At 37.1% G+C, this 13141-nt stretch overlaps 1 protein-coding gene across 3 annotated transcripts in view; it reads left to right on the top strand.

Moving 5' to 3' along the window:
• LOC128706319 (uncharacterized) overlaps positions 1 to 13141 on the top strand; it is a 213413-nt gene that overhangs the window by 39423 nt on the left and 160849 nt on the right. For all 3 annotated transcript variants that reach the window (XR_011392725.1, XR_011392724.1, XM_070090929.1), the window contains exon 6: positions 1361 to 1463. Coding sequence is in view for 1 of the 3 variants with exons in the window: in XM_070090929.1 (XP_069947030.1) it covers positions 1361 to 1463 (103 nt within the window). In the remaining 2 variants the exon portion in view is untranslated. The remainder of the gene's footprint in view (positions 1 to 1360; positions 1464 to 13141) is intronic.

Genomic DNA, 13141 nt, shown 5'->3' with positions numbered 1-13141 from the left:
CTCAATGCACATAAAAGGCCCTAAAATCTGGAATTCATTACCTGTGAATATAAAAGAAACACTTTCTGTTTATAAATTCAAGTCTCTTCTCAAAAATCACTTACTCACCCACAACTAAATAAATACTGAATAATTGTATCTCATTATTGTATCTCATAAATGTCAACCTGTGACCCAATCAAACTTTGTTACTATTTAACCTCATTACCTAACAGAATACTCCATTCTACTGATTACACAGCAGCACAGTAAATGACCATATGACCTGTCTTTGTAATACTCATTTGTACTAAATTGTTATCTGTTTTACAATAATTTTTGTACCACTGAATATATCATTGCTTAGTTAATCTTAAGTTAATTTTAAGCCTGCCCATTATGCTCTGCATACAAGGGGCTTTGGCATGCTGCACTTAAAAAATTGTATTCCTTGTACTTCTCTGTATCATGTTCAAATTAAATAAATAAATAAAATAAATTAATACTGATTGTACAGCAATGCATGCAACCATACGACCTGTTTTTGTAATACTCATTTGTGCTTGTTATCTGTTTACAATAATGTTTTACCACTGAATATATCATTGCTTAGTTAATCTTAAGTTAATTTTAAGTCTGCCCATAATGCTATGCATTCAAGTGGCTTTGACATGCTACATTTAACTGTATTCTTTTATACTTCTCTGTATCATGTTCAAATTAATAAATAAATAAATAAATAACACTACAATATGCTAATCTAATTCATCACGAGATGCAAGGAACTCGGCTACACTGCCAGGCTTTCACATGTGCCTTGGATGTCCTTCCTGCTTCCATGTATGTTAGATTTTTCCAGTACAGTACAGTATTACTTTCACATCTGTTTAACTTTGCATGTTGTCAATTCAGATGATGCTCCAAACAACAATAATCTTCCCAATCCTTCAGTAACTTTTTGACAGGTATTTTGATCAATCTGTATCAAAAAATAGGAAACATATACCAAACCTTCCTTGTTTGTCTAAATCACCTTTCACTACAGTATGCCCTAGGATTAGAGGGTACTCACCATTGTTTTTCAGTACTCAGTAGCTCTGTGAGAGTGGCGTTTTAAAATGTAAGTTTGTAAAAATACAAACTTTTGTGTGCATTTGCAATTGAATTAATATTTTGTTTTTACAGTATATCTCCATCATAATGCAGGGAGATTTGCTTTCATTGTATTACAGTTGCTGTTAACCTGTTAGGCTAGTAGAATTATTGGTTTATTGTTTTGGGATGTGTAATATTTCCAACATGGTTGAAATTAATTCATAAATATAATTGGGAAAGGAAGGCATTGTCTTGGTAAAATTCAAAATTTTACCTTTCATTTCAGGTACTATGTTGCTGAAGGTGTGAGGTTATATTCACAGGAATCATGGAGACAAGTGGCTGGCTCTGAAGGAAAGGCTCTGGTGGAAAAATACATAGACTCAGTGGTCAGTGCTCTCTGTGATGTGTATAATTCTCTAAATAAGTTTTATTTTCTGACATCAGAAGCTTGTTGTATTTGAGCTAGGTGAGCTGTATGACCCTGTCATACAGCTGTATGACCCTGTCATACAGCTCACCTAGCACTTAGTTTTGATTATAATAATACTTGAGCTAGATAGAAATATAGATTAACCTTCAAAGAAGTATTATTTTGCTTCTACAGTGTTGCAGAACATTGTCTCAGTATTTTGTCTCTTAAGTATTTGTTTGCCATTTTCAAAATCAAATCAAATCAAATCAAAAGTTTATTTGCAAAGGTTACAATGTGTGTTAACATTTCATAATGAAGCATTTTGGGGAGACCTAACCTAATACTTAACCCTTTCAGGGTCCGTCCCGTAGATCTACGGCTTTACGTTCAGGGTCCAAACCGTAGATCTACGCCATGAGCTCAGCTCACTCTGATAAACTGTGAGTGGTACATTTGGGCCTAGATATGAGAGAATACATCTATGTGGTATGTGTGCACCACATAAAACAGATCCTGCAGCACACTGTGTATAATGAGAGAAAAAAAATGAATTCATGATTTTTCAATTAAAACAGCAACTTTGCAGTGTTTTTTCGTATGTTTTTTATAGTTGTATATGCGATTTCTTGGTCTCATTTGATAGAATGGAAGACATATTACAGAAATAGAGATGATTTTGATTGGTTTTAGCACTGGAAATGGCTTGAAACTGAGCTCAAAGTAGCAGAAATGTTAAATTTTTGCCAATATTCAAGAGTAAACAAACGACCTCACACGTCTAATACACGTCAGCTGGTGGGTCTAATATACATTCACAAATACGGTGATGATATTTATACAATTATTACAGTATTGCATAACAGTAAATCTTCTATTTTTTGGTGTGAATAAAAATTCATTATGTGAATAAAAAATCAAAATGGAATTTATTTGTAAAACCTCAAAACATAACTAATGAACAGAGGAAATGTTAGTTTAGTGCCAGGAATGCCTACATTGTTCATTCTGGAGCCTATTTTGAAATTGGAATATTTTGAACTTTGTGTTAAATTGGCCAAATTAACAATTTCCGATCACTTTATTTTGTAGTTGAAACAGTTGACTTGGCGATTTCTTGTGCTCAATCGATAGAATAGAAGTAATACTAGTGAAATAGCTAAGAATTTGGTTGATTGGAATAATGTAATTGGCCTAAAATGGGAGTCAAAGTCGGCAAAATCGCCGATTCGTAAATATCGCTGACACATCAAAATTCGCGAGAGCATAATTTCGTCAATTTTCCACCAAATTTCGTACTTTTTGTTTTATTACCTTCACAAAAAGATTCTCTACGATTTCATAAGAAAAAATAACAAATTTTTTTTTTGAAAATTCTTGGACACTGGTGCGTGACTCCAGATTTGGGCCTTGGACCCTGAAAGGGTTAAAGATTACTTAAGTCTAGACAGGTGAAGAGTGGTAGATTACAAATATTCAGTATTTTACTCTATTATTAATATGAGGTAGTACAATTTATGATACAGACGTACATTTTTGGGAGATGTTATGCGAGTGTGTAGGAACTGTTCAGCCAAGTGAGAGAGTAATTGTGGTAGGGGACCTAAATGATAAAGTAGGAGAAACATTTAGAGAGGGTGTGGTAGGTAAGTTTGGGGTGCCAGGTATAAATGATAAGGGGGGGTCTTTGATTGAACTTTGTATAGAAAGGAGTTTGGTTATAGGTAATACATATTTTAAGAAAAAGAAGATAAATAAGTATACAAGATATGATGTAGGGCGTAATGACAGTATGTACAGTAGGGCCCCACTTATTCGGCAGGTTAGGTTCTAGGCTACTGCCGGAAAGCAGACTTCGCCGGAAAGCAGAACTCCATTTTCTTTCCATTTGTAAATGAATATAAATACCAGATAACAAGTTTACACTAATATATATTAAGTTAACTATAGAACTTGGCATTAAAAAGTAAAATACACACACAGTACACTCATTATTTACCTCAAAATATTTGTAGTCTTAATGTAGGGCAAAAGGTGAATAGTATTTACCCTAAGAAGTCAGGTGTGGTAGCCCTCCAGGCCACCCCACCCCAATAAAATGCATATACGGTACATGAATTGCTTACCTTAAAATATTTGTAGTCTTAATGTAGGGTGAGAGGTGAAAAGTATTTATTTGTAGAAAGTCATGTGGAAGGTATGGCATCCTGCCTGGCCACTTATACCTACTACGACATTAAGCTCCCTAGAGCGATAAAATGCATATATAGTATACCTTAAAATATTTGTAGTCTTAATGTAGGGTGAGAGGTGAGTTTTATTTGTATGAAGTCAAGTTGGGAAGTATGGGTAGCCAGGAAGGGCAGCCCTCGCCACCTCACCCACACAAAATGTAAACAAACCAGATGAACGCGTCTAGTTTTCGTCACTCTATATTGTGTACAAGTTGTCTCCACGTTGATACAGTAGAATAAATAAAGAGAAACACTCCCATTCTCATGTAACACCATTTTTAGAAGAAATGACACCCTGAGTGAAAGCATACGAAAGGAATAACTTTCTAGTTACCCCCAGTAACTAGATTATATACACCTGGAAAATCCTAGAGGGACTAGTACCAAACTTGCACACGAAAATCACTCACTACGAAAGCAAAAGACTTGGCAGACGATGCAACATCCCCCCAATGGAAAGCAGGGGTGTCACTAGCACGTTAAGAGACCATACAATAAGTGTCAGGGGCCCGAGACTGTTCAACTGCCTCCCAGCATACATAAGGGGGATTACCAACAGACCCCTGGCAGTCTTCAAGCTGGCACTGGACAAGCACCTAAAGTCCGTTCCTGACCAGCCGGGCTGTGGCTTGTACGTTGGTTTGCGTGCAGCCAGCAGCAACAGCCTGGTTGATCAGGCTCTGATCCACCAGGAGGCCTGGTCACAGACCGGGCCGTGGGGGCGTTGACCCCCGGAACTCTCTCCAGGTAGATGTTGGACTACAAGTTGCCTGGCTACCACAAGTCCTACAAGTTGCCTGGCTGCCACAAGTCCTACAAATTGCCTGGCTACCACAAGTCCTATAAATTGCCTGGCAACCACAAGTCCTACAAGTTGCCTGGCTACCACAAGTCCTACAAATTGCCTGGCTACCACAAGTCCTACAAGTTGCCTGGCTACCACAAGTCCTACAAGTTGCCTGGCTACCACAAGTCATACAAGTTGCCTGGCTGCCACAAGTCCTACAGATTGTCTGGCTACCACAAGTCCTACAAATTGTCTGGCTACCACAAGTCCTACAAATTGTCTGGCTACCACAAGTCCTACAAATTGCCTGGCTACCACAAGTCCTACAAGTCACCTGGCTACCACATCTCATATTTATGTTAATTTATTCTACTCTGGGGTGTATTTAGATGGATTAAGCAAAATGTCTATACTGTATTAATGTTTTACATGATATTTAATGCTCCTTAGAGTGATTATTATGTTATTATTATTTTCATTATTAATATGGCATATTCAAGACTAATAAGACACTCTTAGTTATTTTAATGTGTACCTGCACACCAGCACAGTGTGTAAGTCAACTTAGGTATTTATTTATTTATTTATTTATTTATTTATTTATTACAATTTGAGCACACATACAGAGGTACAAAAAAAAAAAAAAAAAAAATACAGATAAGAGCAGCATGCCAAAGCCACTTATACTATGCATAGCATTATGGGCTGGCTTAAAATTTACTTAAGATTAACTAAGCAATGATGAAATCAGTGATAAAACATTAATGTAAACAGATTACTATAAAGCACAAGTGAGTATTACAAAGACAGGTCATATGGTTGCATGCATTGTTGTACATTCAGTCGTATGGAGAATTCTGTTAGGTAGTGTATTTAAAAAAATAGTAAAGTTAGATTGGGTTTTAGGTTTAACATTTATGTGATATAATTGTGAGAAACATTTAAGATATACAATTTATAAGGTTGAGTTATTCAGTATTTATTTGGTTTTGGGTGAGTAAGTGATCTTTGAGAAGAGACTTGAATTTATAAACAGGTAGTGTTCTTTTATATTTACAGGTAATGAATTCCAGATTTTAGGGCCTTTTATGTGCATTGAGTTTTTGCATAGTGTGAGATGGACACGAGGAACATCAAAGAGTGATCTGTGCCTTGTGTTATGGTCATGTGTTCTGTTGAGGTTGGCAAGGAGATGTTTGAGGGGAGGGTTAATATCAGAGTTAAGTGTTCTATGTATGTAATAGGTGCAGTAATAAGTATGGATGTTTTGTATGGTGAGTAGGTTTAGTGTATTGAATATTGGTGGAGTGTGCTGCCTGTAGTGAGAATTTGTTATCATTCTAACTGCAGCCTTTTGTTGGGTAATTAGTGGTCTGAGATGGTTAATTGTTGTTGAGCCCCATGCACAAATTCCATAGGTGAGATAGGGGTAAATAAGTGAGTGATATACGGCCAGGAGGGCTGACTGTGGAGCATAGTACCGTATCTTCGATAGTATGCCTACAGTCTTGGAAATTTTTTTAGAAATTTGTTGTATATGTGTATGAAATTTGAGTCTATTATCAAGGTGGATTCCTAAGAATTTTCCCTCTGTTAGCTTTGTGATAGGTGATCCGTTTATCATTATGTTAAGAGGGACATCTGTAGCTCTGTTACCAAACTGAATGAAGTAGGTTTTGTCAATGTTTAGTGTAAGTTTGTTAGTCTTCATCCAGGTAGATATTTTCTGTAATTCGGTATTTACAGTATTGGCTAGCGTGACTGGGCTCGGGTGGGAGAAGACGTATGTAGTGTCATCTGCAAATAGTGTGGGTTTGAGTAATTGCGAAGCATTTGGTAGGTCATTTATGTATAGGAGAAAGAGAATAGGGCCAAGGACACTTCCCTGTGGGACACCAACTGTAATTGGTTGTGCAGAAGAGTTTGCCCCATTTGCATACACATATTGGCTTCTGTTGCTGAGGTATGACTTGAGGGAGTGCCCTCTTATACCATAGTGTGACAATTTTACGTGGAGCAAGTCATGGTCAACTGTATCAAAAGCTTTACGTAAGTCAATGAAGATCCCCAGTGGGACTTCTTTTTTCTCTATTGCAGTGTATATATGTTCTAGCATGTGTATAATAGCATCATTAGTATTTTTATTAGGCCTGAATCCAAATTGGCAGGGGTTGAGTATGTTTTGGGAGATAAGGTAGGAGTAGATTCGTTTATGAATTAATTTTTCGAAGATTTTTGAGAGAGGGTGTAAGTTGGATATTGGCCTATAGTTATTCAACTCTGTTTGGTCTCCTCCTTTGTGGATCGGGGTGACCCTTGCTATTTTGAGTACTGTAGGGAAGGTGGAGGATTCAATGGATTTGTTAAAGAGTGTTGCAATGATTGGTGATAGCACTTGTGACACTTTTTTGTATATAAAGGGTGGTAAGGTATTTAAATCTCCTGCCTTGTTTTTTAGTGCGTTGATAATAAGGGAGACTTCGTATGGGTTAGTCGGAGCTAGGAACAGTGTGTTCGGGTAGTTGCCGGTGAGGTAGTCATTTGGTGGGGTATCTGAGCTTGGGATTTTATTGGCAAGGTTTTGTCCTATAGTGGAGAAGAAATCATTGAGTCTGTTTGCTGTTTCTGTTGGTGGGAGTTGGGGTTCATCTGATTTTGCTAATTTTATTTCGCTATTTCGTGATATCTTTTTTGTTCCCAGAATTTCTGATAGGGTTTTCCAGGTCTTTTTTATATCACCTCGTAAGTTGGATAATCTGTTCTCATAATACAATTTTTTTGCCCTTCTTATCAGGCTGGTTAGGATTGACGAGTAACGTTTTGTTTGGTCTCTGGTTATGTGACCCATTCTGTACTGTTTTTCATATTGGTGTTTTGTATTTATGGATTTGAGAATGCTGGGTGTTAGCCAGGGACTGTTCAGTCTCTTAGCTGTCATCTGTTTAGTTTTTTTAGGGCAGTGCTTATTATAGAGGTATTGGGTCTTTTTTAGAAAATTATTAATACATTCGTCAATATCTGTATAGATTTCTAGCTCAGTGTGCCAGTATAGGTACACATATGTATATGAGTCCTGGAGATGGGAAGTACAGTGCCTGCACTCTGAAGGAGGGGTGTTAATGTTGCAGTTTAAAAACTGTAGTGTAAAGCACCCTTCTGGCAAGACAGTGATGGAGTGAATGATGGTGAAAGTTTTTCTTTTTCGGGCCACCCTGCTTTGGTGGGAATCGGCCAGTGTGATAATAAAAAAATAATAAAAAAATATGTATAATTATCAGTTATAATAATAATGTAGGTATGTAGTCCGCCTGGGCAACATACCTACACCTACCTACATAGCTACATGATATTTAACCCTTAAACTGTCCAAACGTAGATCTACGTCCACGTGCGGGGGGCTCCGAACGTAGATCTACATTTTTTTTACGTGCTTTCAAATGGGGAAATCAAGGTAGGAGCGCTACGCACGTGAACGTAGATCTACGTTTGGACAGTTTAAGGGTTAATGTGACCCAGAGTCATATTATTACCATCGACATACCATGTTCACTGAGATTAATCGTTTCTATCAACAACATTAGATGCCATCATAAACAAATGGAGAAGTAATGAATAATTCATGCAGAGAATTGTAAACATAAGCGTTATGTATTAAGGGGAGTGACATAATGTTTTCCCTCTGCCCGGCTACCACACCTCAGTATATAAACATGAAATGTTTATATGTTATGTAATGTGTTTCTTATAGAATTTTGAAGAAAATATAATGGATTAATGAAAATGTCTATATTAACATAAAATAAGACATTTAATGTGCCCAAGAGTGATTATTATTAGTATTACATAATGTTTTCCTTCCACCCGGCAACCACACCTCCATAGCATATGAACAGCATGTTTATATGCTATGTAACGTGTTTCTTATATAATTTTGAAGAAAATATCATAGATGAATTAATGAAGAGGGGGTAAAGGAGGTTTTGTGGGCAAGGGGCTTGGACTTCCAGCAAGCGTGCGTGAGCGTGTTAGATAGGAGTGAATGGAGACGAATAGTACTTGGGACATGACGATCTGTTGGAGTGTGAGCAGGGTAATATTTAGTGAAGGGATTCAGGGAAACCGGTTATTTTCATATAGTCGGACTTGAGTCCTGGAAATGGGAAGTACAATGCCTGCACTTTAAAGGAGGGGTTTGGGAAATTGGCAGTTTGGAGGGATATGTTGTGTATCTTTATACGTATATGCTTCTAAACTGTTGTATTCTGAGCACCTTTGCGAAAACAGTGATAATGTGTGAGTGTGGTGAAAGTGTTGAATGATGATGAAAATATTTTCTTTTTGGGGATTTTCTTTCTTTTTTGGGTCACCCTGCCTCGGTGGGAGACGGCCGACTTGTTGAAAGAAAAAAAAAAAGTTCTTGTTTTTATTGCTTTTCCTTTTATATCCATGGGGAAGTGGAATAAGACTATCCTCCATAAGCCATGTGTGTTGTAAAAGCCAACTAAAATGCCAGGAACAATGAGCAAGTAACCCCTTTACTTGTATAGCCTACTAAAAAGAAAAAGAAGAAAACCGTCAAAGTGGAATGTTTGAATGTGCGTTGATGTTGTGCGAATGATAAGAAAGAGATGATTGTGGATATTATGAATGAGAAGAAGGTGGATGTCCTGGCTTTAAGTGAAATAAAGCTGAAAGGGGTGGGAGAGTTTCAGTGGGGAGAAATAAATGGGATTAGGTCAGGGGATTTCAAATAGTTAGAGCTAAAGGAGTGGTGGCAGTAATGTTGAAGGATAAGTTATGGCAGGAAAAGAGGGAATATAAATGTATAAATTCAAGGATTATGTGGAGTAAAATAAGGGTTGGATATGAAAAGTGGGTTATAGTAAGTGTTTATGTACCTGGAGAAGAGAGAGGTGTAGGGGAGAGAGATTTTGGGAAATGAGTGAATGCATGGGGTGTTTTGAACCAAGTGTGAGAGTACAGGTCTCCCTCAACATTCACGTTTTCAACTTTCACGGGCTTCACACATTCACGAATTCCCAACCGCAAATTCCCAGCCACCAAATTCCCAGCCGCCAAATCATATTTAAGTTTCCCGCCACCCGCGAGTCCCTACTACCCTCCCTCCGACCCCCGCAACTGGCAGCCAGCCCTCCCACCACTCAGTGTGGTGAGTGTTTTGTTTGTTCATTATTTGCTATCAAACTTGACTTACGTAAAGCTTTTGATACAGTTGACCATGACTTGCTCCACGTAAAATTGTCACACTATGGTATAAGAGGGCACTCCCTCAACTACCTCAAGTCATACCTCAGCAACAGAAGCCAATATGTGTACGCAAATGGGGCAAACTCTTCTGCACAACCAATTACAGTTGGTGTCCCACAGGGAAGTGTCCTTGGCCCTCTTCTCTTTCTCCTATACATAAATGACCTACCAAATGCTTCGCAATTACTCAAACCCACACTATTTGCAGATGACACTACATACGTCTTCTCCCACCCGAGCCCAGTCACGCTAGCCAATACTGTAAATACCGAATGACAGAAAATATCTACCTGGATGAGGACTAACAAACTTACACTAAACATTGACAAAACCTACTTCATTCAGTTTGGTAACAGAGCTACAGATGTCCCTCTTAACATAATGATAAATGGATCACCTATCACAAAGCTAACAGAGGGAAAATTCTTAGGAATCCACCTTGATAATAGACTCAAATTTCATACACATATACAACAAATTTCTAAGAAAATTTCCAAGACTGTAGGCATACTATCGAAGATACGGTACTATGCTCCACAGTCAGCCCTCCTGGCCCTATATCACTCTCTTATTTACCCCTATCTCACCTATGGAATTTGTGCATGGGGCTCAACAACAATTAACCATCTCAGACCACTAATTACCCAACAAAAGGCTGCAGTTAGAATGATAACAAATTCTCACTACAGGCAGCACACTCCACCAATATTCAATACACTAAACCTACTCACCATACAAAACATCCATACTTATTACTGCACCTATTACATACATAGAACACTTAACTCTGATATTAACCCTCCCCTCAAACATCTCCTTGCCAACCTCAACAGAACACATGACCATAACACAAGGCACAGATCACTCTTTGATGTTCCTCGTGTCCATCTCACACTATGCAAAAACTCAATGCACATAAAAGGCCCTAAAATCTGGAATTCATTACCTGTAAATATAAAAGAAACACTACCTGCTTATAAATTCAAGTCTCTTCTCAAAGATCACTTACTCACCCAAAACCAAATAAATACTGAATAACTGAACCTTATAAATTGTATATCTTAAATGTTTCTCACAATTATATCACATAAATGTTAAACCTAAAACCCAATCTAACTTTATTATTTTTTAAATACACTACCTAACAGAATACTCCATATGACTGAATGTACAACAATGCATGCAACCATATGACCTGTCTTTGTAATACTCACTTGTGCTTTATAGTAATCTGTTTACATTAATGTTTTATCACTGATTTCATCATTGCTTAGTTAATCTTAAGTTAATTTTAAGCCAGCAGGTAATGCTATGCATAGTATAAGTGGCTTTGGCATGCTGCTCTTATCTGTATTTTTTTGTACCTCTGTATGTGTGCTCAAATTGTAAATAAATAAATAAATAAAACTACAGTATAAATAATGTAAACCCATTCATGACTGCATATTGGAATGGCTATTCGGACAGGTATTAGACGGTGACATCATGTGTTTACTCTTGAACACTGCAAAGAATTAAACATTTCTGCTACAGCTAATAATAACAATAGTAATAATAATAATAATAATAATAATAATAATAATACAATAACAATAATAATAATAATAATAATAATAATAATAATAATAAATATGATATAATTGAAGAAGGAAATTGTACAAAAATACGAGGGAGTGGTTGACACATCGTCAGTGTGACTGTGTTTATGCTGGAGTAAACATTAGTCTCCCTGCTCTTCCAAACATTTCACAATAATTCATTGTGTTTGGTGCTTGTAGATTGAGTGTGACTGGAGTGGTAGAGGCAGTGATTGAGGCAATGGTATTTAATAACATACATGTTATTAATAATATGTACTATTATTATTTATAACATGTTATTAAATGCATACATGTTAATAATAATACATGTTATTAATAATAACAATAATAATAATAACTGGCAGCCAGCCCTCCCACCCGCCACTCACTCAGTCAGTCAGTCTCCAGCCACTGTGCGAGTCAGTCATTGCTGTTTGTGTGGTGGTGAAAGTATGTCTCATGCCATGCAGTTACACTCCATATAATCATCTCCATTCAACTGTCATCAGTAACTGCGTGTAATATCAATAGAGAAATAAAGAATTATAATTTAAATTTTTTTAATCATCACAAGTCATCAGAGTTCGTCTGCCTTACGAGTGGTGAGTGTTTTATTTGTTCATTATTTATTAAACTACAGTATAAATAATGTCAACTCATTCATGACTGCTAATAATAATAATAATAATAATAATAATAATAATAAATATGAGGGTTGAAGCAGTGGGTGGTAGAGGCATCGTCAGGCAGTATGGCTTTGTTTATGCTGGAGTGAGTATTATCCTCTGCGCTCTTCCAAACATTTCACAATAATTCATTGTGTTTGGTGCTTGTTGATTGACTGTGACTGCTACATAATTAACCATGGGCCCAAATAAATTTTGGTAAAGAAACTGAGAAGCACGAAAGAATTGAAGAAAGAAATTATATAAAAATACGAGGCAGTGGTGGAGGCAGTACAATATTTTACGATGTTCTCAGGTACGTATTTTATGATTGTTCATGAGAACATAAGAAAGGAGGAACACTGCAGCAGACCTGTTGGCCCATACTATTCAGGTCCTTCACAAATCCTGCCCAATAACAGAATAAATGCTACCCAAGCAATAAGCTTTGAACATTCTATTTACTCGCATGCAAGACCCATTCAAATCCAACCACCTCTCACTTGTGTATTTATCCAACCTAAATGTGAATCTACCCAAGGTTTTAGCTTTGATAGGACCTTGGGTAGCTTTAAAAAGAGATTGGACAAATATATGAGTGGGAGGAGCATGTACGTATATACATGTACAGTGGACCCCCGCATAACGATCACCTCCGAATGTGACCAATTATGTAAGTGTATTTATGTAAGTGCGTTTGTACGTGTATGTTTGGGGGTCTGAAATGGACTAATCTACTTCACAATATTCCTTATGGGAACAAATTCGGTCAGTACTGGCACCTGAACATACTTCTGGAGTGAAAAAATATCGTTAACCGGGGGTCCACTGTATATACATAGATTATTTCATTTTATTATTTTATTATATTTCCCTGCAATATATTGGGGCACCAAACATTCGCGATTTTTCAACATTCACGGGGCTCTTGATCCCCTAACCCCCACGAATGTTGAGGGAGACCTGTACTTGTGGTTGGGGATTTCAATGCTAAAGTGGGTAAAAATGTTGTGGAGGGAATAGTAGCTAAATTTGGGGTGCCAGGGGTAAATGTAAATGGGGAGCCTTTAATTGAGCTATGTGTAGGAGGAGGTTTGGTAATAAGTAATATATATTTTATG

Source organism: Cherax quadricarinatus, chromosome 3 (assembly GCF_038502225.1).
Source record: "Cherax quadricarinatus isolate ZL_2023a chromosome 3, ASM3850222v1, whole genome shotgun sequence".
NCBI classification, from domain to species: domain Eukaryota; kingdom Metazoa; phylum Arthropoda; class Malacostraca; order Decapoda; family Parastacidae; genus Cherax; species Cherax quadricarinatus.
Note: the sequence above shows the minus strand (reverse complement) of the source record. Positions and strands in the feature narration are given on the sequence as shown.